Source organism: Sycon ciliatum, chromosome 3 (genome assembly GCF_964019385.1).
Source record: "Sycon ciliatum chromosome 3, ocSycCili1.1, whole genome shotgun sequence".
Classification (NCBI taxonomy): Eukaryota; Metazoa; Porifera; class Calcarea; order Leucosolenida; family Sycettidae; genus Sycon; species Sycon ciliatum.
This window is the reverse complement of record NC_088645.1, coordinates 34,354,420-34,378,108: the sequence shown is the minus strand read 5'-3', so window position 1 is coordinate 34,378,108 and position 23,689 is coordinate 34,354,420. Positions and strand designations below refer to the sequence as shown.

The window sequence follows — 23,689 nt, the reverse complement described above, 5'->3', positions numbered from 1 at the left end:
TCATAGACTAAGATCGGTAGCGGTACGATGCGTACACTGTAGGAAGAGATCATTGTAGAGTTAGAGGATGAAAAGAGATAGCTGTGCACGATATAACTCATTTTGCCAACACAGCCGTTTCGTCTTTTTTGTGAATGCACGATACAGTCATTAACAGGGAGATGTTGGGCGTAGCGTAGTAGGATCAATTATTGGTTCAGCCGAGATTTGCTATGTAGTCCAGCGTCTCTCTGATAGGGCCCGGCGTTATGCTTGCTTCTGGAAAACGGGGCAGCACATGGCACCGAGGTCGCACACCCCATGCACACACACGCACACGCACGCACACACACACACACACACACACACACACACACAAACACACAAACACACACACGTATACACACACGTACACCCACCCGCACCACAGAGACCGCACATATACCGCAGGTCACACACACAGTGCAGAGAATCAGACAAGCACAAGATGAAAGTCTTATATGTGCACCTTCCTCTCCTATGTTATTCCCGTACGGTAGGCCTGGTTTACACAACAATGATTGACAAACGTTTTTATTCTGTTTTCGAACGTTTTTGCTGTTCACACGAAAACAATAAGCGTGTACACTGCAACGTGTTTTTCTGCGCGCAAAGGTCACGTGCTTCAAGTTGGACTGGCGGCGGCTTGTTTAGAGCAGTGAAACGTTTTACCGTCTAAACGAGAACGAAACGGAACGAATACGATTGGAACACACTTTGAAGGCCGTTTTGTTTTGAAACCTCCTATCAAAATCTGTGGAAGCGTGTTCTTTTGAAAATCATTTTGACAAAAACGTTTTTCAATCGTTGATGTGTAAACAAGGCCTTAGCACCTTCCAGGTTGGAAGTGAGTTGGAGTGCGCATCCAAGACGTGCTAGAGCTGGTGTGCAGTTAGGGCGCGTTCAGACTACCGTGAACCCCGTCAAACCGTGAATGCCGATAAACCGTGAAGGACATTCACACTACCGATAACAAACTAACGTTACCGTGAAGTTTTCAGCTCTCACCGCGGCACTGACAAGGGGTTTTCCCTATTTTCCCAGCGTGCATGCAGCCTGAGCACTTTTTTACTGCCGGTAAAAGTTTACTGCCGCAGCAGCCGCGGCAGTAAAACTTTCCCACCGGTAACGTGCCAGTAACGTCACGTGATCAAATCACCTTGGCGACTTTCCCAATCGGTCACTTTTTATCGGTAGTCAGAACGCGCCCTTAGTTGTAGAGCGTCAGTACCTTCAGTCAGTGGCGTGTGTTACGAAACCATGTATTGTTTTCCTGTGCGATGGCATTCCCCAAACTGTCGTGGTTTAGACGTGTACATGTGTATGTGTGCTGTGAGCATGCGCGAAATTGTAGTCGATACTGCTTGGAGCGTGTGGCCATGGCTTGCCAGAGGACAGTGAATGTGTCTGGCATCGCCGAGTGTGTGTCCTCCTTTTTTTCGTCTTGCTCACTGTGCTGTCTGGTTGTGCTTCTCTCATTGTTCAGTTCGATATTATTGTTGCTGTGTTGTCTGAGTTTGGTTGTCGTTCTGTTGCTCTTCATTGTTTTTAATTGTAGATTTGTTGTGCGTTATGGGCATGCGATTTAGTTGTTTTAGCTCCGGCTCTGGTGTTTCGGTTGGCAAATTGTGATAAGTGGTAGAGCTTCGCCTCTTGTGTTTTTTGGTTGGGCCATTTGGGGCGGCCTGGTTTTGTAGATCGTTGGCTCTTGGTTTTTGTGAACCTTGCTTCCGGTTTGTTTCCTGTTGGCTTGTTGTGGCACGATGTAAGCTTGTTCGTTTTCGGGTTTTAGCTTTTGCTTTGGTTCCTTTTGCCGTTGTGCAATTTTGTCACATGAGCTGATTGTCGAGTAACTGGTGTTGTTAATGGACATTATTCCCGTAGCTATGCAGAAGATCTTTAATTCCCGTAGCTATGCAGAAGACGTTACTTCAGTAACGTCTGGCGCTGGCTAGGGTCCACACAGCTTTAATTTGGTATTTGTTTGTTTGTTTGTTTGTGTGTTTGTGTCACGCCTGGCGCTATCCCGTATCTGTCCCGTACCATCAAACACAGCTGGCCACATACAGCTGGCCGCAATATTCAAATAGGGCTTTCAAACGCAAAATCATAATGTGAAGCAACTTGGAAGAATGGGTATGAATACGAAGTGTAAGGGGGAATGCATATAGAGCGATAGTGCGGGTTCGAATCCCAGGATATGTCTGAAAAAATTAGGAGAATTGAAAAATTTATAACATCCCTATACTTTTTTTGCTGTCATCAAGGCGGTAGACAGTGTCGTATTACCCGCGACCGCACCTGTCCCGTACCTGTCCCGTACCGTACCGTACCATCAAAGACGGCTGGCCACAATGCATATTCAAATACGGCTTTTAACTGCAAGATCATAACGTGAAGCAACTTGGAAGAATTAGTATGTATGCGAAGTGTATCGGGGGATGCATGCAGGGCAATAGTGCGGGTTTGAATCCCAGGTTATTGTCTTAAAAAAAAAAGAAATTTATAAGAATTTATAACATCCCTATGCATTTTTTTTTGTCTAGGTCATTAATGCAAAAAAGCATAGCGTAGGGCCCTGAGCTTCCAAGCTCTCTCGTAGCGTAACATTTAGTTCCGTAATCCTTTTCTTTTCTATAATTTTTTTAATGTAGCCGATAAACTGTTTTAGTGAGACGTGTGTAAATATTGTGCAAGAAACAAAGTGATTGAAGGGGATTCTGCTCACCCTGAACAAGTGCCATAACTTACTTCTACACTCGAAGCCCCTGGTTGTGTTCAAGCAGTTTTCAAATGGGACAGGACAAAGTGCTTCACCATCGCAACGCCTAGTGCCTGAAAGACAAGAAAATGCAGAACGGACACCAAGTCACAGTCCGTGAGTTAGAGCAGCCAATCACAGGGAACTCGGGCCAGGTGTCCAGGTGCACAACAGACTCGTTCCAAGCTGTATGTGTATGTGTATGTGTTCGTGTGTATGTGTGTGTGTCTCTCTCTCAGCAGCCAGTGAATGCCGGAATATGTGGTGTGATGTGGTGTGTGTCAAAAATAAATGACGAAAGGATGAAAAAATAAATTGAAATAAAATAAATAAAAATAGGGATTCACTGGCCAGAAAAGTCATTTCAAATAGCTGTGTGGTGTAGACCAGTCTAAAATTATTGGCGGTCAATTCATCAGCCTTCCAAGCTGTTGAATGGTGTAATCCCAGCACAAGTTGCTGCTCGCTATCATCGCTTCCGCGATGGGCTTGTCTGATTTCTGAGGTGTGTGTGTGTGTCCCCCCCCCCCCCCCCCCCAAAAGGTGAAGAGATCGATCAAAAATTAGGATTTTACAGAGATAAGAATACAGAGCGCGGTATCTCTTGAGCCTGACACCGTACGTCTCCGGCGATTGTACCGTACGTCTCCGGCGATTGTTACATTGGACAGATGGGAGTTTCAGTACCGCATAGACCCTTCGATTGTTGCACAAGAAACGATGGAGTTACGAACGTTTTATTAATCGATCATATAACATGATCGAATGACTGCACGCCGGTAGTAAAGGGTTGATAATTATGACATGACGGGTAGAAAACTAACTTCAAGAGGCGAACAAGAAGGCCGAGAAAAGGAATCTGGACTTCAGGGTCGCTCTTGCTCATATCACATATGAACGTGACTAGATTTGGAGAGTTTGGAGAATGTCCTCACGCAGGAAAACAAAGCGTCATTTTACAACAGGGTTGCCCGTACACGCTCATCCTGACCTGAATTTCATTATGGAGCAGCACAGCCACCGACAGTGAAAACAATACTCGCACCTCACCTTTACACGCGAAGCCTTTGCCCTTGTGTATACATTGGTGGTTCTCCGGGCAACGGTTCTGCCCAATGCATCTATTGGCAGAGACATCTAACACACAAACACAAGTGCAACCATCAAGACCACGCAAGGCAACAGACCACCCAACCGGGAGGCTCAAAGGTATGTAAAGTAGATAAAGAGGGGAAGCCAAGCGAAGACGAACTGTCCCAAGCCGAAAGTTTACCTAACCTGTCTGTCACCGTTACATCAACATGAAGTTTCATATGTTATTAACGTTTCATTTGTGATAGTGCTCTCGCTAGTTAGAGTTTCTGCGATCATTTAGCACAACAGCAGACGTTTCATTCAGGATTCTGTGATATCAAGAAACAGAAACATACAGCAAATACCTTTTAGGCAGGGGTGTACCCTTTGGGAGGTTGTACCCTTTGGGAGGCTGTACCCTTTCGTGGGGTTGTACCCTTTGGGAGGCTGTACCCTTTTGTGGGGTTGTACCCTTTGGGGAGGCTGTACCCTTTTGTGGGGTTGTACCCTTTGGGAGACTGTACCCTTTGGGAGGCTGTACCCTTTGGAGAGGCTGTACCCTTTGGAGAGGCTGTACCCTTTGGGGAGGGCTGTACTCTTTGGGGAGGGCTGTATCCTTTGGGGAGGGCTGTACCCTTTCGTGGGGTTGTACCCTTGGGGAAGGGCTGTACCCTCTGGGGAAGGTTGGGGAAGGTGTACCCTTCGGGGAAGGGGGGGGGGGGAGATAAAGAGAGCATGAATGAATGCAAGAGTGCTGGACCGCACAAATCATTGTATATGCATTCCATACTCAATGGATGCTTGTGCGTTGAAAAAAGCTCACCTTTGGTACAGATGAAGCCATGTGCAAAAGAGCGCGAGTGAAGTTCTTCATTCACAATATATCTCCGTTGAATATAATACTTGGCAATCCTCCTGCCCGAATTCACCACCCAGATATCTTCCAATGAAGAAAACTTCAGTTTGATCTGAAAACGGCAGAAATAGGTAGATTCACAGAAGAGGACACAAAGACAAGAGGAGGCATATGAATGGCACCTTCACTTCATAGTAGACCCTTGGTCGGAGGAGTTACTTCCGCCCCGCCCTCACTTCCATCCAATATGCGCCCATCCCTGCTGTGCAGCATCTGCCGGTTCTGTGGCATTCAGTAAAAAGGAAAGAATCAGTGCTGCGCAATGCACATACCAGCCCAGTGTACCGAAGAAAGTGAACGTGACCTGCGGCCCTAGGTCTGCAGCCACATCAATGGTCACATGTTCACGGCAGTTTCTAAAATTGACCAGGGAACTGGCTGACTCTGGTGCTACAGCAGGCACATCGATAGTATTGCCTGCTTTTCCTGGGTGTAGCCAAACAACGCCTGTCATTGGTCATACTGTAAGACCAGTAATGTTAGCGAACTTTTAATTCAAACGGTTCAATTAATTTATAAAAATCTTTAACATTTTCAGTCATTACATGCGAAACGATAATTATGTGAGCCAGAGCACGCTAAAATATGACCACAGACCAAAAGTTCGATTCTCAGTTCTTGTTCAAAAGTGATCGAACACACCTAATGTTCGCTGTCTGCAAGTTTTGGATTGATCTGACATGTCTAAGTGTTGCTACACTGGTATATATGCAGCACTGTTGAAATGGTGAAATTCTATGTACAGCAATGGGATTGTAATTTTTTCACACAGTTGATATGTCCCTTGGTTCATCCTTTCCGGGTCAGTTCCTCTGTCCAGGGTCTTATAGCATGAGCTGACAGGTACTCGGCCATATCCAAAATTTCTATAGGCAGCTGATATGGGTGTCTGAAATACCTCCTGTTTGGAGTACCATTGGAGAACTGCCAGCGAAAAAACGGTCAACATCTGTAGATGGCCGAAAAAAGTTGGCACTCCATGTCCTCTCCATCGCACTCCACCTGTACTTTCAGATATACAGTATATACTGCTGCACACAGTCTTCCTCAACATACTCGACGTCGCACTCATATTCCCCACACCAAAGCCCATCTGCACACAGTTTTCTCCGCTCGCCAGAGAGTACTGCTTTCGCTCCCTACTGCTCGTGCTAACAATGTTCAGCATAAGGGTACTCAAATTATCGACTTGAGCAAGTTGAGGGGGCAGCAGAGTCCATTGATTGTTTTTGCACTTGCAACCAATACTGGCATTGTCCCGGATATGTGCAGCGATGTCCATTCTGGCCAAATCATCAGCCGACTCACCTCCCAAGTCAGTGTCGATGCCAATCGCTTGCCAGGTTGTCATCAGAGTAGAATTCCTCGTCACTGCAGATCGTGGGACTACCAGTATCAATTATTTTACGCTCGATGAAAGTGTCACCCTCAAATGACTCGTCGCTGTAGCCATCATCGTCTTCCTTCTGTTTCCGACCCGAATCCTCAAAATATTATACTGCGCATAGAGTGCGAGGATGTCGTCTTCTCCCGCTCTGCAGTACATTACTACTACTAGGCTGTTCCGTCGATACATCGATGTCGATCAGTTTTAGGTGACTCAGCGCAACATGGAATACAAACTCAAACAAATTAACTTACTTGCAACAAAGAAATGCATCCGGAACAGTCCAGGCGACCGAGGAGAACAACAACAGCGACTCGCGTTGCACTGCACTTCGTATTTTGCCGCGGAATTCAAATCGCGATTTTCTCGACTTTTTCAAAAAAAGCTGTGGTCATGTTTTAGCGCGCTCTGGCTCATGTTCATTTACCGGTTTGGAGGCAAAATTCGTTAGAATTTCACCTAGCTAACCCACAAAAATTCGGAGATCGTTAACTTTGATTGTCGTTTAAAAAATATCTGGTTTTACGGCACCTCCCATTTCACCACCCTTTCTGCCACTGTAGTACAGCTGATTTTAGCGACCAAAAACAGTTAGTGTTTTCGGAATCAGGACCAATTTGTGATGAAATCTTTTAGCAATCCGAGTTTCAGAGATAAAGAAGATGACTAGGGGCACGTTTGATTGGTTGGATCTGTAACAGGATGGTTTAGAACAAAGGCGTTGGATTGGTCTGTACTGGTTTGCACTGATTACCGAGTGTTCAGAACATGTTCTGACCACTCCTAACCCAGAGGCTGTAGCAGCCAGAGCAAGTTGCAAAACCCAAATGAAAATCTGACAGGACTACGCAATGAGTTTAGTTTACGTTTCGGCTCGAAGCGATTCTGATGGTGATGTACATGGAGATCTATGCGTGATTGGCACATTACGGGTGGTCTCCACCTCCACGATTGAATTTTCGTTTGTCTTCGAAGTTAGTGAACATTATAGCGTAATTTTTTGTTCCTTGGGCTTTTTCTTTTCTATAAATTTATCCGTGGCTCTCCAACCGAGTCCAATTTTGCCTGTAATAATAATACAAAAACCAGCTAACAATCCACAAATTTGCTGGAGACATACACAGGGATCTTTCCTTTTTAGCAACGAAAGCACACAAACTCTCTCTCTCTCTCTCTCTCTCTCTCTCTCTCTCTCACACACACACACACACACACACACACACACACACACACACACACACACACACACACACACACACACAGATATATACACAGGTAGACAGACACACTCACACACATCCACATTCGTGAAAACACGTCCGTGCAAGCACACAGCCACCCCTGGACCACCTGCGCATATGCATGCACCCGTACACCCATAATGCCTGCCCCCCTCCCCCCCCCCCCCCCTCCTCTTCACATACCCACAGCCCACGTAAACATGCTCGCATACTCCAACACGCCTATTGGTGTCGGGGTCCCAACGCATCCCAAAACCCAACAGAATACTATCAGTTTTACAGTCAAATCTGTCATAAGCGACCGCCCTTGGTGCAAGAAAAAGTGGTCTCTTACGGCAGATGGTCTCTTACGGCAGATGTATGGTAAATCCGGCGTACTGGGCATGCATACATTGTATATGCTTCCATGTACTCAAATCGACGAGAATAATGTGATTTTTAATATCATTTTTTGGATATTCAATAGAATATAGGGGTGCACAATCCCAAGAATGGTACACATACCAGGGCTAATCTTGAGAGCTACAGCGCAGCCTCAGTACAGGCCAGGGCCAATCGATCGCACTTGCAAGACAGCGCATTTTCACACCTTGCAGTTGACAGCGTACTGGAAAGTACAGTTTCGCACCTGACTGAACCTGGGTCGCGGTCGCTTACAGCAGATTTGAATGCAGCCATTGTGCATGAAATCGCGGTCACTGGTCGCGCACAGCAGATGGTCGCTCTGGACAGATCAGTTTGTATGCGAAACCGTCGGTGCACGGAAAATTGGTCGCTAACGGTAGATGGTCGCCTACAGCAGAGGTCGCTAACGGCAGATTTGACTGTAGTTACATTAGAACGAAATAGTGGTTGCGACTTTTGGCGATGACTATGATTATAAGTGGTGCCCTTCAGGCACAATCTTCCTCAGCCTACTAAAGCTCAACTGATGAGGGGTAAATTCCCCGAAACACTGTGTATTGAGCAGGGAGTGGTGCTTTCTTGCAGGTTTGCCGAGTCGAAGGTTCGATGGATTTCTCGTGTGCTCTGGATGGCAGTCGTGAGTCAGTCAAGTCAAGTCGGCGGAATAGCGCGAGCTCCAGTGTGGGAGCAAACTCACTCCCTATAGTTACATTACATTATATTACTGAAACAGAAGCCATCTTTGTCTCCAATCCAAAGCCATAACTCGCGGAGCAACCAAAGAACAACAACTGAAAAGAAGAACCACATGCTTCAAAAACCAATACACAAACCCGGCCTGTTTCGCGTATGCCAGCGACACGTGCATGAAAGGATGTACAGAATCCAGAAAAGTAGCTCGCATGAAGTGCGTAGCGTTCACACCTGTATGCTAACCCACACTACATCTCACGTACTACAAGGGACCACTGCGCCATACGCACACATCCAAACAAAGCAGTGCAGTACAGTGGCGTGTCCAGGATTTGGCTGGGAGAGGGGGGGGTTAGATCACATCATACTACTGTCCCAGGTCAGCCATTTTGAAAGCATTTTGAAAACCGATGTCAAGGAGCCGTAAATCTCACACACCACGAACAAATAATTGTATTGGCGATGTGTGACTGTCAGTCCGCTCCGAAAGTTCAACTGGAATAACAGCGACGTCATCACTCCCACTGTTTCCTGTTAGAGCGGCAGCAGGAGTTGCGCCGCCACAGGAACGCTTTGCAAAAAATCCATCCAGGCTCTGCTGGCTAGAGCTTGGCCTTTTGGAATGTCACTGAGACATCGAAGAAAAGTCTTCGAGTCAACCAAAACACGATTCGAATGCCGAGGGCTCGGGCGATTAGTCGACCTCAAAACAAAACATCGTTGTGCAAACTTGAAAGTTGCGGAAAGAAGTCTCAAGACCCGTCGAGCGCGTCCCAGCAGGGATCACACTGTACAACAGTGTAGACAGTCAGGTCACCGTGTTTCTGTAGCCGTGCATGATCACTGTTACTCTGTAGTGTGTACAATCAATACCAGCTCGAGTACCGTACAGTGCAACCGCTTTTGGATGATCGTTTCAGGCCGCGTGCACGCGCCCCCAGCCCTGCCTTTTAATTTTTGTAAACTACAATTGTAGGTCGAAACTTTCGAGGGGGGGGGGGGTGGAGGCACGTGCCCCCCCCCCCCCCCCCCGTGCACCCCCTAAACCCGCCACTGCAGTAGGCAGGCATTCAAATAGAGCTGTAAACATGTACTGCATAAATCTCCAAGTACTCGTACAAACTGTGCAGAGCTGCAAAGGTACAAATAAAAGAATATCAAACAAATATCAATGTGCCGGTCAGCGACAACACCTATGCCTGCAAAAATGAGCACTGACAGCTAGGGGTGAAACAATTATACCGAATATTCGAGCGCTCGCTCGGTTTTTTTTCTCCAAAATAATCGTACTCTAACTAAATCCGAGTTCTCGTTCATGCATGGTACAACTATTTATTTCAGAAATCTGCAGTTTCAGAGCAGCAGTGGGTAGATATTGATGTGCTGACTGTGTGGTGACCCTTTTTACATGAGGAGAGAGAGCCCAACTGACCCACCAGCGAATGTACCCCAGAAAAACGACAGCCGCTCGGTCCAATCTGGGTTGTAATCATGTGATTGGACATTGTCATGCAATTTTTAGGAGAAAAAAATTCTCGAATAATCGATCGGAGAAAATCAGAGTACTCGAACTCGGGATCTCAGTGCCAACGTTCACCCCCTACTGACAGCACAGTGGGACACTGTAGCAGATGCATCTCACTTTTTAAGACCATTCTGACAAACTTACAGCGAAAAAGAGATGAAATTTGAAGGCATTCAAATCCTTAACATGGAGAAGTTGCCTGCCCTGGCGTTTACACTCAGACCTTGCAACGGGGGCGGTGACCCCATGCTCGTACTTATTGAAGGTGACGCTGAATTCTCCGAAGGCGAGTTCTTGAGCTGTTCACAAAGCACACAAAAGATGGCCAGGAGTTAGCACTGTGTCCATGATCTGACCCACCCTGAGGCATGAGCACAACCAGTAGCAATAGAAATCGTTGGAAAGCTATCGAACAACAAGACAGTCTTGTCCGAAAGCCACTACAGCGAGCAAGAAGCTCAAAGCGAACATCAACGAACACACCAGTGCGCGCAAAGCTACATGTCATCCAGCCCCCCCCCCCCCCCCAACGAAAAGAACGAGTCGTGCGTAGGTCATGTGCAGTGCATGATAAAAGCAATGACGTCATGCTCCAAAGGCAATACAAGTGGGCACTAAAAACGAAAAAAGAGAATAAAAATTCACAGTTCACGTCAGACGCCAGGTTTTCCGCATCGGTAGGAACGCCATCGGCCTTTAAGGATCAAGAAAGCCATAACTAAAGGGAGTTCGAAGGAGAACAAGGAGAACGAAGAACTGTGCTGGATGGAATAGATGATATGCCAAATAACATGCAACTAGACTTGAGAGGGCATTGCAGAGTAGTTGCATACAAAGTTCAAAGTTGCACGGTTACCTGTGACTTGCATTCCTGCAGACCTCAGGGCATACCATGTACACATTGTAGTAAAATTTGTATGCAACTTGTGTGCGATGCCCTCTCAAGTCTAGTTGCACGTTATTTGGCATATGACCATGCATTGAACACAACTTCAACTACCGTGCTTGCATGATTAAAGGCCAATAAATACTGTTGATAAAATATTCCTTTTGGGGGAAAGTGCAGGTCAACACCTGTATAATAAATGAATGTAGTAGCCTCTCAGGATTTATTGCCAGTACATGTACATAACAGATATAAAAACCTAGGCTTTGCCCCGGGTTTTAAACTGGAATGTTATTGCCATTACATAACAGTAATAAAAACCTAGGCTTTGCCCCGGGTTGTAAACTGCAATGTTATTGCCATAAATCCTTCGGCTCTGCATCTACCGTATTTTTCGTTTTCGTTTTTTTTGCGCACCTTTGAAAGGTGTGGATATTCGGTACGTGGAATTGTCACGGTACAAGCATCCATAGCACACTGGTCTAAGAACATCCTGTAAACTTACTGGGTGGAAGTGGTGCTTGGTTTGAGCATTGCGGCAGGCAGAGGTGAAATTCCACGTAGCCTGGCATGCTGACAAACGTAGTGTCCTCATGCTCACAGCTGTACACCTCGGGCAAGCCTCTGCATCTGAGCACTTCGCTCCTGGTGTCCACGTCTGGAGCAGAGCTGGCCATCAGCGACTTGTAGTTGGCTAGTAATACACGGGCATCACAGCAAATTAGAACACAAGATTGTACAGAGCAAGTGAGATCAGCACCAGCCAGAGTTCTAGGACCACTTTCATGCAAAACATCACATCTCACCAGAACTTCTTCAAAGCATCTTTGCACATAAAATGGGAACGTCTTTGAACTTGAACTCTTTTTAAAAACATTTTCCCCAGCAGCCAAAACCAATATACTGTATAGCAGGAAATTGTCGGACGGGAATATTTTCGGACAAAGTCGAATTTCGGCCTTTCGTACGGATTATATTTTCGTACAGTGCTGCATGCTAAATGCACGTGTTCGCATGCAGTACGTGCGAGCCAAGGTGCATTGCATGAATGTTACGGCTAGCTAGCTGCACTACGAAGTGCACTGTGCCACTACATGCGAATTGCTGGGTCTTCAAGCAGCATTTTGATATAGTGTATATAACTTCCCATGAACAAATTTTAATAGAGAAATAACTTTAGTACAAAGGAAGCCGTGTACGAAATCGTACGAAAATTAAATTCCATCCGAAAATGTCCTGCTATACAGTAACCAGATCCATGGTATTCGGGTCGAATTCTACCCAATAAAATACACTAAGGTCGGACACTACTGAAAACTAAGTTACAGAAACGGACGTGCAAGAGGACTAGCAAATATACTCTCGACTGTAACTTCATGTATGATCATACCCACATGCATGCACTCAACTAGAAGAAAACACTGATGGGGAATATCATCACAGAGAACAGCACAAAGCACAATCTGTATGTGGTTACAAATACAAGCCGGACTGGGCTACCCATTTTGTCAACGTACATGTAATCGGAAGCCATGCCAAATTTGGACCGGTATTACTACTATTCTTGCTGTTGTGCCACTTTCTAGTCATGATGGTTCTCACTGAGTTGCAAGTGTTAGAATAGGTATTCAATCACACCCTGCCGCCTAGTCTATTCATGCAGGAGAAAACGATTTTGTTCCGAACTTGCACAAAACGACTCGCTTCATTCTTCTTTACCCCCACCCCAGGAAATTCAATGTATTCGAATATTCTAGAATATTGACCTCGGAAAGAACATTCAAATGCGAGCAGTCACATTCGAAAATATAATTATTCAAAGATTTATATTGTCTGCGTGGATTATTAGGCAACTCCAACTCTGATCTCATGAGCAAAGTTGGGGACAGCCATCTAGAACTTTCCTTCTCAGAACTGGGAGGCAATTTTCGGTCACATCTGCTCTTTCACAAAATTGATGGTGATTCAATATCCACATGATCTGGGTGCAACATGACTGCTGGATTTAATTGAGTGAAGTGAACGAGCCACATCAGAAGAATACAGAATATTCGTTTGTTTGAAAAAGCATTATTCAAAAGGTTTAATTGTTAGAATATGACACCAGTTGTTTCACACCATGAACTATGGACTCCATTTATAACAAACTCGCATACTGTTTAGCTTTATACAATATTTAAAGGGGACGGAAAAAGAGTTAAAACACTTTTTCCATTCTCTTATTGTTTGAACTAGCTTTGCCTCTCGATATTGAGCACTCTCTTGGACAGCCTGGAACCTCTCTCTTTTATTGTTTAGTTTAATAATTATACTTCACCATAAGCACAGGCAAAATCTGCCTTCTCACAGGGCGTATTGCCACAGTTCTCGCTAAATGATGAAGATAACATAATTATACTGAAAACTGCCTGGTGTTCGCCACCTATTAATGTTAGATAATTTCGCGAGCAAAGGATGAGGAATAGCGCGAATATTAGCCATGGTGAAATCAAACTTCAACAGTGGGGGTATGTGTGTGGCAACACCTCTTGTCGTCCTAAACTTGCTGGTTCTGAGAGATCCGGCGAAAAGTTATTGCCGCGAATATTTGGGTGGTTAACAGTGGCATGTTTTTGTCATCTAGCGAACCAGTGTAAATGTGCTTGTTTGAACCCATACAAAAATGAAACTTCTTAGAGAGCAGTTCTCGTTAATAGTGAACCATGTCTTGTAGGAGCCACATGCAAACCAAGTTCACTTGTACAGTTGTGGGCCAAACACCAGTCATGATGTGATGCTCGTATAGTGTGAGTGCATTTCGGTTTAACACACAACTTTGGCTAGAAGAAACTACTTCCCCCTACCCAATGATGTGTATTGTATCAGGAGTTGACTGCACTTTGCACTTGTATGCATCCAGATTGAGTATTGTGTATACATCCAGTACATATACTTACTTGGAAGGCAAACAAAAGCAAAGACCGCCCCGTCACCCTGGGGAATAGTGAAGTCGTCATGGTCCCTATCAAACGCATACCGTCTTCCGTTGGCGTCGACGTTCCAATTCGGATTGGCCCTGTCGAGCACACAGCCACGCTCCTCACCGCTCAGACTAGCCAGAAAGAGATGGTTGAGCAGAGTAGAGTTGGCGTTCAGACAGCTCTGACGTGCGCTGCTCAGCGTGGTCCTATTGTCACCATGGAGATAGGTGGAAGCGCCGCACGTGAATGTGCCTGAATGTGGCAAAGAAACAAAGCGAACACAGATACACAGATACACGGAGACACGGAGACACGACTTTTAAAGGGCTGAAACGAATGTGGATTCTCACACTTTTCAATTACCGTTGAGTTTTATGCTCGATAACTCGATTCAGCGATCAGTATATGTTATCGCAGGGTTGCAAGGGCCTTATGGCATATTATTGCCCCTCGAGGTTAGCCCTCGGGCTTACGGCCCTTGGGCTAACCTCTCGGGGCAATAATATGCCATAAGGCCCGCAGCAACCATGCGATAACAAATTTATCACATGGCCCACAGAGCAGACCATTGGGCTGCTGTTGAAATTAGCCCAAATGCCAACACATTATGACCACAATGTATATTGATGTGCTATCATTATCAAAACAGGAAAAATGAAGATATTTCTCCTACACCCTAACAAAAAGTCTGCTACAGGCCATCAGAGAGTATACAGTACTGAAAGACGGAGGCAGAAAAAATGTGCCGGCACCGCATCGTCATAGCAATAGACATGGCAACGACAATAAATACAGCAGAATCATAATTTCAGTTGAAAAATTAAGAGTGCTCCCACAAAGAGTTTCTTCATGTTTACATGTGTATCAGGAAGTTGTCAGATACAGTACTGCAACAAGTGCAAGTATTTGACGACTCCCTGGTGTGTAATTCTGAGGACAATTTTTCTTCTTCTTTTTTCAGCTCCAGATAGCTGTATTTTTCATTGCAAAACATTCCTGAATTGTTGTGTTTGTTGTTCAAGCAAAGGTGAAGGCAGAGGACAGATGAGCCTGGTAAGAGTTTTGTGTGGCACATGAAAACCACACACAGGCAGTGACTTTGCGAGGATCTGAAAACGCACGACGCCGAGTTGAATTTGTGTTATTTCAAATAATGTTTGTGATCACAGTACCACTTCGAGCAGAACTGAATCTTATCCAAAAGCTTACCGACGATTAGGCTGCCAACATGACTGAACAAATGATCCCTGCAAGCACCACACGGCAGACGTCCGAGGCCATGTCCATTGCCGGGATGTCCATCTCCAAAAAGAATTCCATCTTCGTTTCAATGCTACACTGCGATTCGTCGTAGAGTCGTACATTCTACAGAGTCGTCGTAGTCATGCGAGAAAAGCTGAGATCGCCACTTTCGACCAGGGAGTAGTACAATACCGGTATTGTACTACTCCCTGCTTTCGACCACGCGACACGCGTTCACATGTCACACTGCGACGTACAGTCACCATGCCCACCATGTTCACATCCCGTAGATTTCACGCGTGCAGTCTCAGTCAGGGTTGTCACTGACGACGGGCTTTGGACGCGGGCGTTGGACTGATTTATTGCCCGCTCATACAGACCAGTGATTGGCCCGATCCAAGGAAACACTCACGTGACATGTGATAATATGAATTATTGTAAGCGGTGTCAGATTTGTGCGCAAAGATCTTTCAGTTTCCCAAGTTAGCTATTGAAGGAGGTAAGAAAAAGTATGAAGATGGTAAGAAGAATCAATCACAACGGGCGTTCAATGTTCAAATGTTTGATCTTTTAACATTATAGACGGCTTAGTTCATGGCATTGTGTTTCTGTTAATGTAGCCCGTACAAGAGGCCTTTATTCCCGTAGCTATGCAGAAGACGTTACTTCAGTAACGTCTGGCGCTAGCCAGGGTCCACACAGCTTTAATTTGGTATTTGTTTGTTTGTTTGTGTGTTTGTGTCACGCCTGGCGCTATCCCGTACCTGTCCCATACCGTTCCATCAAACACAGCTGGCCACATACAGCTGGCCGCAATATTCAAATAGGGCTTTCAAATGCAAGATCATAACGTGAAGCAACTTGGAAGAATGAGTATGAATGCGAAGTGTATGGGGGAATGCATGCAGGGCGATAGTGCGGGTTCGAATCCCAGGTTACATGTATGTCTTAAAAAAAGGAGAAAATTATAAGAATTTATAACATCCTTGGTTCCTTGGTCTTTCTCTTTTGTATAAATTTATAATAGGGGTGAAAGGATTATGTGGTTTAGTCGATAAATTAATCGAAAAAATCTAGTCGATTACGATTTTTCTAATCGCTACAGCATTTTCGTAAGACATACTATACGGTACGACGAAATATCCGGCATGTGCAGTGTGTCTACATGACTTTACTGCGTGCAGCACATGTACCAGAGTACGAGTGGATTCGCGCGTGCAGCGCTCACAGCGAGTTGCTCATGCTCTGGATACCCACTACACGCATAGACTCTACCCGGTAGATCTACCTGATGTACTCTTTAGATCTATTGTATGACACGCAGCTCTTTTCTCTGCACCGTGCACTGATTCGTACCCGCGAACTTTCGTTCCGGTTGCTTCACGGAACTCACTATTCTGGACAAGTAGCCTTCAGAATCAGTTTGTGCCTGTGCGACGGTCGATGTTTCCTTTATTTTTGTTCTCTTCGAAGTTCCAAAATTGATTGTAGTTGATGCAAAATGGTGAGTTTTTCGTCAGTGGTGCTTAATCGATAATAATCGATAAGTAATCGATAAGTTTTGGATTAACCGTTAAGGAATATCCCTTAATCGTTTCACCCCTAATTTATAACATCCCTATGCTTTTTTTGTCTAGGTCATCAAGGCAAAAAAGCATAGTGAAGGGCCATGACTATGAGCTTCCAAGCTCTCTCGTTGTTCCCAACAAAATCATGCTGGGTTCGACAGCCATGGGAATCCACACACTGCGATATAATAATGATCAGCAGGTCCACTAACACTCGGAGATGTGTGTTTCTAGATCCTACTTTGCACTCTCACTCGCACTTTGTACTCGGACTTTGTACTCGCACTTTGTACTCGCACTTTGTACTCGCAACTTGTACTCGCAAATTGTACTCACAATTTGTACTCGCAAATTGTACTTGCAGTTTGTACTCGCAAATTGCTCTCGCAAATTGTACTCGCAATTTGTACTCGCGACTTGCACTCGCACTTTGTGCTCGCAAATTGTACTCGCAAATTGCTCTCGCAAATTGCACTAGCAATTTGTGCTTGCACTTCACTTTGCTACTATGGCCTGGCCTAGAAGTTGACGGGTACAAGGGAAGAGACTATTATGGCTTCAAAGTGTGACGTCAGGTCGTTGACAACTTTATAGCAACCGGGTTAAAAATAAATGAAAAAAGCGTGTCCTCCAGGACGTGAGGTTTTGAGATGAAATTTTCAATATTTACAGAGTGCTTGTGTATAGTAGCAGGCAGGCATAGTGGGTTGGTCTAAGACCATGATTGAGAAACAGAGGGTACCAGGTTCAAGTCCTGCTTGGAAGCGGAAGTATTTTTTCCAGCCGTGCTGCGACCCACAGTTAATTGGGAACTCTCGGCCTGCCACGAGGGAAACATGGATGCAGTGAATGGGATTTTCGGTCTTTGACCACATGCTGGTGAGCTGGTCTGCTCACCTCCCACCGATTTAGGAGCTGCACCTGTGCCTTGATCCTTGAAGGGTGGTGGTTTTCCTACGGATGCGAAAAACTCGGTTTCCAGCCGAGTCTCACGCGAACCGTGATTTTTTTTGTGTATAAATATTAGGGGTGAAACAATTATACCGAATATTCGAATACTCGTTTGGATTTTTGGAATATAATCGTACTCGGAATAAATCAGAGTACTCGCTCATACATGGTACATACATTTACCACAGAAGTCTGCAGTTTCAGAGCAGCAGTCAGCAGATATTGATGTGCAGACTGTGTGGTGAACATTTGTACACGAGTAGAGAGAGCCCAAATGACCCACCAACCAATACACCCGAGAAAAGAACTGCTAATCGGTTCAATCAGGGTTGTATCATGTGATTTTTGAGGCGGTTGGTGTGCAATTTTTAGGATATCAAGAATACTCGAATACTCGAATATTCGATCGGAGAAAATCAGAGTACTCGAACTCGGGATCTCAGTGCCAACTTTCACCCCTAATAAATATGGTGGTAAAGACACACCTGGCAATATGGCGGTAAACACACGCCTGCCCACACACGCTCTCTAGGCTGCAAAGTTCTGGTATAGAGCTCTCCTTCTCACCACTACCACCATCAGTTCGCGCCTGGCGCCTTGCCGGTGCATGGTTGGCGGTATCCGACATAGCAGGCTGGTAAATCAAGTAGCGCATGGCACATAGAAGATGACACAGCAACGACATAGCTCGATTGCGACGCACGTTTCGTCCCCGCTGGACTCATCAGGCCTGCTATATCGGATACCGCCAACCATGCATCAACTATAGTCTGTTTCAAAAAGATTTACAATCAGGTTTGGGTCTTAAAAAGTATGAAGATAAGGGAAATTTGGACAACAAAGTACATAGAATGGCTTGTTAGGACACGGCAAATTGTTCTGTGAAGGTTTCGGAAAAATTGGATCAGCCTTTAAGGAGTTAGAATTTCGGCCAGGTTTCCGGCCTTTTCCCATGGTTTACAATTTGCCCAGGAAGCCAGTATCGATTTTTTATCAAAACCCACAATTTATCCTTTCCTTTTTGGCCTTGTGGTTATGAATGCTGTCCGCTGACCATGAAGTTGTGAGTTCAAATCCCAACCTATCCTCAAGTCAAACTTTTTTATTCTTCATTGTTTTGGTGATCAAGCTGGTACAAGACAAAGAAGATGGCTGCACCAAACGACTTGTTGTTGTTGGAGCTCGCGCTTCCTGCCGAACTGACTGACACTTGACTGGCTCACGCCATGTGAACACACCCACAACACTGCAATGGTGTGAGTGAATATGGAAGTCATCGCGCTGTAGCTTTTTAAGATTTATTCTAGTATTTCAAGATCGCCAATTTATTTGAATTTAGCAGTCAACGCCGTCTTCTATCAGCGTTCACAAGCGTCTGCTTTTCTCAAAATGTCGTCGAAGTCACACGGATAGCTTTGCCAAGTCATGGCCTTGGGAATGAGTCCGTGTCGATGTCGTTTTCGTCACACGGTGAGTAAATTGCATCGCAGCTCAAAGAAACTATTTTGGTCACAAAACGAATTGGGACCCATGCCACTCGTCAAAATTTACAACACTTTCGTTTCGACATGTCCTCTCTGACTCCATTATCGATACGAGGAAGAACTCGTTTGTTGTAAACCAGACGACAGACGTACATGACTGTATCAACGTGAGTGAGTTGTCATTTTTCCTGCTTTCTCGCGGAATATTTCTTCGAGTTCACAGTGAGTTTTTCCAGGCAGCGCTCGAGTGCTCATACGGTAAGACGCCAAACTCCGCGGGCGATCGCCAGGATTGCAAATCTTTTTGAAACGGACTGTAGGCTCCAGGCGCGGACTGATGGTGGGGGTGGTGAGAAGGAGAGCTATGTGCCAGAACTTTGCAGCCTAGAGAGCGTGTGTGGGCAGGTGTGTGTTTAACGCTATATTGCCAGGTGTGTCTTTACCACCATATTTATCAACCATAAGTACAGCTGCAATGGTGTCTTCAACTTCATTCTCCCGAGTGCTTGTGTAGGTTAAAAAAAAGATAATTATCTCGCATTTCGGAGACCCCATATGCAGAGCTGCACACTCCCCTTGGGACCATATTTTATTTCTCTCGGTGCTACCTATGAACCCGTAAAAATGGGGGTTATCTACTCTTTCGAGTACTCTGCTGTCCTCTACTTTTGTGCATGCACAGTTCATTCAGAAAGTATTGATCTCTTGCCCATGTCAAACTAGGCTTTGCTGGACTTAGATGCACTGTCGTGGACGTGGAAATCCAGTCGGTCCAGTCGCAGGCCAAGCGGCCCACTGGATATGTACACAGTGCGGGCACGCTGTCCACTATGCTATCCACACTGAGGGTGCCAGGTGCGGTCATTCGATCGGATTCCCATGTCCACGTCAGTAGGTTTGGCACAATCTCCTGAGGAGCATTCAATGCTACTTGGTCAAACAAATCCTGAGAAAAGCTCACCAAACCCACTAAATCTTTACGGCCACAAGAAAAAGAAGAACAAGGTGACCATACTTTTCAGAATGGAGTGTACAAGTAAAGACGGGGGTGTAGCACCCACTACGACTGGTACGACCATGGCTGTACCACTTTTCGAAAAGTGTGATCCGTCCGGAACATTTTCAAAACCGTAATAAAAAATAATCAGGATCTATCGATTCATATGCGCATCAGACTTTGACCTTTTTCTAGACTCATACGCATAGATCTGCCATGCATCTGCAGTCGTACTGCACTGTCCCATAACGCAGGATTTTGTATCTTTTTTGCAAAATTTTCACGTGGGAGGTCCCTGGATCCCCCTCCAAAACGGCCTTTGGCCGTGCCGACCTTCGGTCGTACCACTTCCACAACCCCTCCTACGCCCCTGAAAGATATCGCAATCATGCAATGTAGTGTACAAGCGGGCATCATGGTTTCCACTGAAAAAGTCGTGAAATTCACTGCAGACATCATGCTTGTACTAGGTCCATCCGCCACTAGGGGACAAAGACAGGAGAGGCGGTTGAAGTACTTACCCATTTCTTCGCAAGTAGGGAGATTGGTCCAGGTGAGACGCCCGTCCACCAAGCCGGCGCTGGCAGGCGTGCGCTCAACACCGCCGGCGCAGGGCGGACTGGCGCATCGCTCATAGTAGCCCTCCTCGCAGCTGAACGCTGACGTTGCGGCGTCGATGATGGCGTGCTCGCTGTCATACTCTGCTGGATAACCCGGAACATTGGCTGCAAGTGTACACACAATGCCATGGTGACACGAATAGACAACATTTGCTATACGTGTACATAATGGATAGACCGACATTACACGAGAAAAACAAAGCAATGAAATAACATGTAAAAAAAAAGAAGAGAAGAAACACATGAGAACGAGTTATGCAGCAACTACCCACGACTGTAACAAGATGATACACGGTCAGAAAGTGCGATACTACTGGCTCAGTATCCGAGTTTCAATGATAATAACAATAATAATTATCTTTATTTCAGGATTACCCAAAGGCTGACGCCTATCGGGGGGGGGGGGATCTCTTATTTGTGTATATATATACAGTGAGCATTGGAGTTGGGAAAAGAGAAAGTGTGCAAAATGAGTTGGGAAAAAGAGAGATGATTGAGCTCAGACGCCAGGTGCCAGTGCCAGAGGCAGAGGCAAGGCAGGCATGCAGGATCTAGTCTACCAAGGCAGAGTGCCATACAGTAATCTAGTAGGATGGCATGCCTACGGCAACCTACTGCTGTACTTACGCATGTCGATGCTGGCAGTGTGGCATGACGGAAGAACCACAGCTAGGCCTAGGAGCAGCACCAGTGTCACTGTCAATGCCGGCGGTGCCCTTGCTCGGGATCCACACGATGCCATTCTCGAATGCTAATCGTGTTGTGGGAAGAGGAGAGAAATGCGAAACCGGACGTTGAACGGAAAGACGTCCAACTGACTTTTCAGCACTATCGATGCACTCTTATGACGAGCTAACTGCGGTTTACGAATACCGTAGTTCAGTATTAACTTTGGTCCGTTTAGGCGTCGAAATCGTCTCTTTTGGCAAGCGAGGCAGGCGTAAGGGGACGCTCCTTTCAGGTGCAAGTTCGCTATGGGCCCTGCGAGGGTCGAAAGTACGACTAGTACAGCTAGCATGTGTTCCTTTCAAGCTCCCCATTCTACGAGCAGTGCTCCAAAAAGCAACTGATTTCGTTGGCAAGAATGATGGTGTCTCGCTCTGGTCGACGGGTCTTCGCACCGGGCACTTCATAACTACTGTCATGTTGTGCTCAAAGAAACAAAAACAAAGAAGTGCATATTTGGCGCCCCCAACTTGAACGGCCCTTGACGCCTGAAAGTGGCACGAATGTGGGCATTATGTGGCTTGACGTACACATATACATAATAAATTATACAAGTAAGGTGATGTCGGACAGGCCGGGAGCAGGGCTGCGCACCGGTTTTGCACGTCCCGTCGGATTTCGCAGAGCGCAACTATATTTGGAGGCGTGGTGCGAACTTCTTCCGGTACCCCGGAACAACATATTGCCCGTGGATTATGACCCTATGACCCCAATCTACATGTACGTGGCGGTCAGCAATTATTTGCCACTTCGTAGACTGACTTGGTGTCCGGCATCGGTCCCGCAATATGCTCCTGGCCCCCCCCCCCCCCCCCCCCTCCGGAGCCCCTGGCCTGGGCTTCGTGATCTGCTCCATCTCCGCCATCGTCAATCCACTGCGTATGTGCCCAGGACTGAACTTACTGGAAGGAGTGTTTGCAAGATGGAAGACGACGAAGAAGTAGCGTGGGAATCCGGCAGCAATGGCTGGGATGTAAGCCCAACATTGCTGGTGCTAGAGTTGCCACTGCCTACGTACAAGGGGGTCATGTTTGTTGCCGTTTGTCCTTTTCCCATGTTGTCCTCCGACTGTACTCCCAGGACCGAACTTACGGGAAGGAGCGTTTGCAAGATGGAAGAAGAAGAAGAAGCGTGGGAAATCGGCGGCAATGGCTGAGATGTAAGTCCAACATTGCTGGTACTAGAGTTGCCACTGCTTGTTAAGGGGTACGGGACAGTTAGGCCCAAAAATTTAATTTCAACATCAGCCCAATCTGACATCAGGTTTGAATAGGTACAGCCTTATATTTTCGCTTAGTAACATCAGTTTTTCAATTGCCCGAATAGGTCTTGCCAAAAACACAATTTTCCTTGATGACACAAAATAACACAAAATCCCAAAATTGATGAGAAATCGTCCATAACATCAGTTAGGACAGAAAATATGACATACAATTTTACAGACTGTTCGAGGTATTGACTAAGATGATATCAACACCGAAAAAAATGTACACTTTGGTTGACGATGGGATCCAGGTCGTCATTTCCTGGAGAAGAACAAAAAGACGCAAAAAATGAAACTTTGAATATTTTTTGCAGCTTATTTTTGAGTTTGCCCCATATGTGGATACTTCAAATACGTTCTATAAGTGGGTTGGAACAGGTTTACCGTGGCGAAAATAGGGGTCACCGTGCATATTCTGGAGAAAAATCCAAAAAACTGTCAAAATTTGCCTAAAATTGGTAATAATAGCTATGAAAAGTATGAATGCCGCAGACATCACCACGCAACATGACAATTTGTTCAAGGTTTGGTTTTGTGTGTTTCCAAAATCGACTTTCACGCTCCGATCATCAGTGGAAATACGGAACTAAAGAGATCAAGGGAAAACAAAGGTTAAAAATCCAAAGAAGTGTGACACATGGCGGGTAACTTGTGGTAAGTATTACAAAAAATGAGAACTAAAATATAGAGTAAGTGTGACAAACGGGCATGAACAGTGCAGAAACAACTCATGAACACGGGGTGCAAACTCACGAAAATAACCTAAGTGCTAAAACATGTTCTTTTTGCTTACACAAATCGGGCTTATGCGTACGAATACAAACAGCTTCAAGGACCTTCAACTGCTGGACATAACGGGCACGACACAGTACAGAGAAGTGGGAATCATCATACACACTCAAACAATCGGGACGAGATAACAAATGCAAGCACACAGCTGACTTCTTACGAATTTCACCCTCATCAGCTCC

General features: G+C 45.6%; 1 protein-coding gene across 1 annotated transcript; it reads right to left on the bottom strand.

The window, feature by feature from the left end:
* On the bottom strand, positions 1–21,526 carry LOC135812699 (uncharacterized). The gene is made up of 9 exons (XM_065325969.1): positions 21,356–21,526; positions 20,630–20,833; positions 13,843–14,118; positions 11,412–11,600; positions 10,165–10,319; positions 4,677–4,821; positions 3,830–3,916; positions 2,770–2,853; positions 1–258 (listed from the first exon to the last, which is right to left on the bottom strand). The coding sequence occupies exons 1-9, from the start codon at positions 21,468–21,470 to the stop codon at positions 197–199; spliced, it is 1,317 nt and encodes a 438-aa protein (XP_065182041.1). The 5' UTR covers positions 21,471–21,526; the 3' UTR covers positions 1–196.
* Positions 21,527–23,689: the final 2,163 nt, after the last annotated feature.

Bases quoted from the DNA above. Each gene is read 5' to 3' on its own strand.
- LOC135812699 (XM_065325969.1), bottom strand. From the start codon at position 21,470: ATGGCATCGTGTGGATCCCGAGCAAGGGCACCGCCGGCATTGACAGTG. The intron at 14,119-20,629 runs GTAAGTACTTCA...TGCCACATTCAG, and splicing joins CCCTACTTGCGAAGAAATGG to GCACATTCACGTGCGGCGCT. The intron at 4,822-10,164 runs GTAAGTTTGTCA...TGCCGTTTTCAG, and splicing joins AATTTCATCTCTTTTTCGCT to ATCAAACTGAAGTTTTCTTC.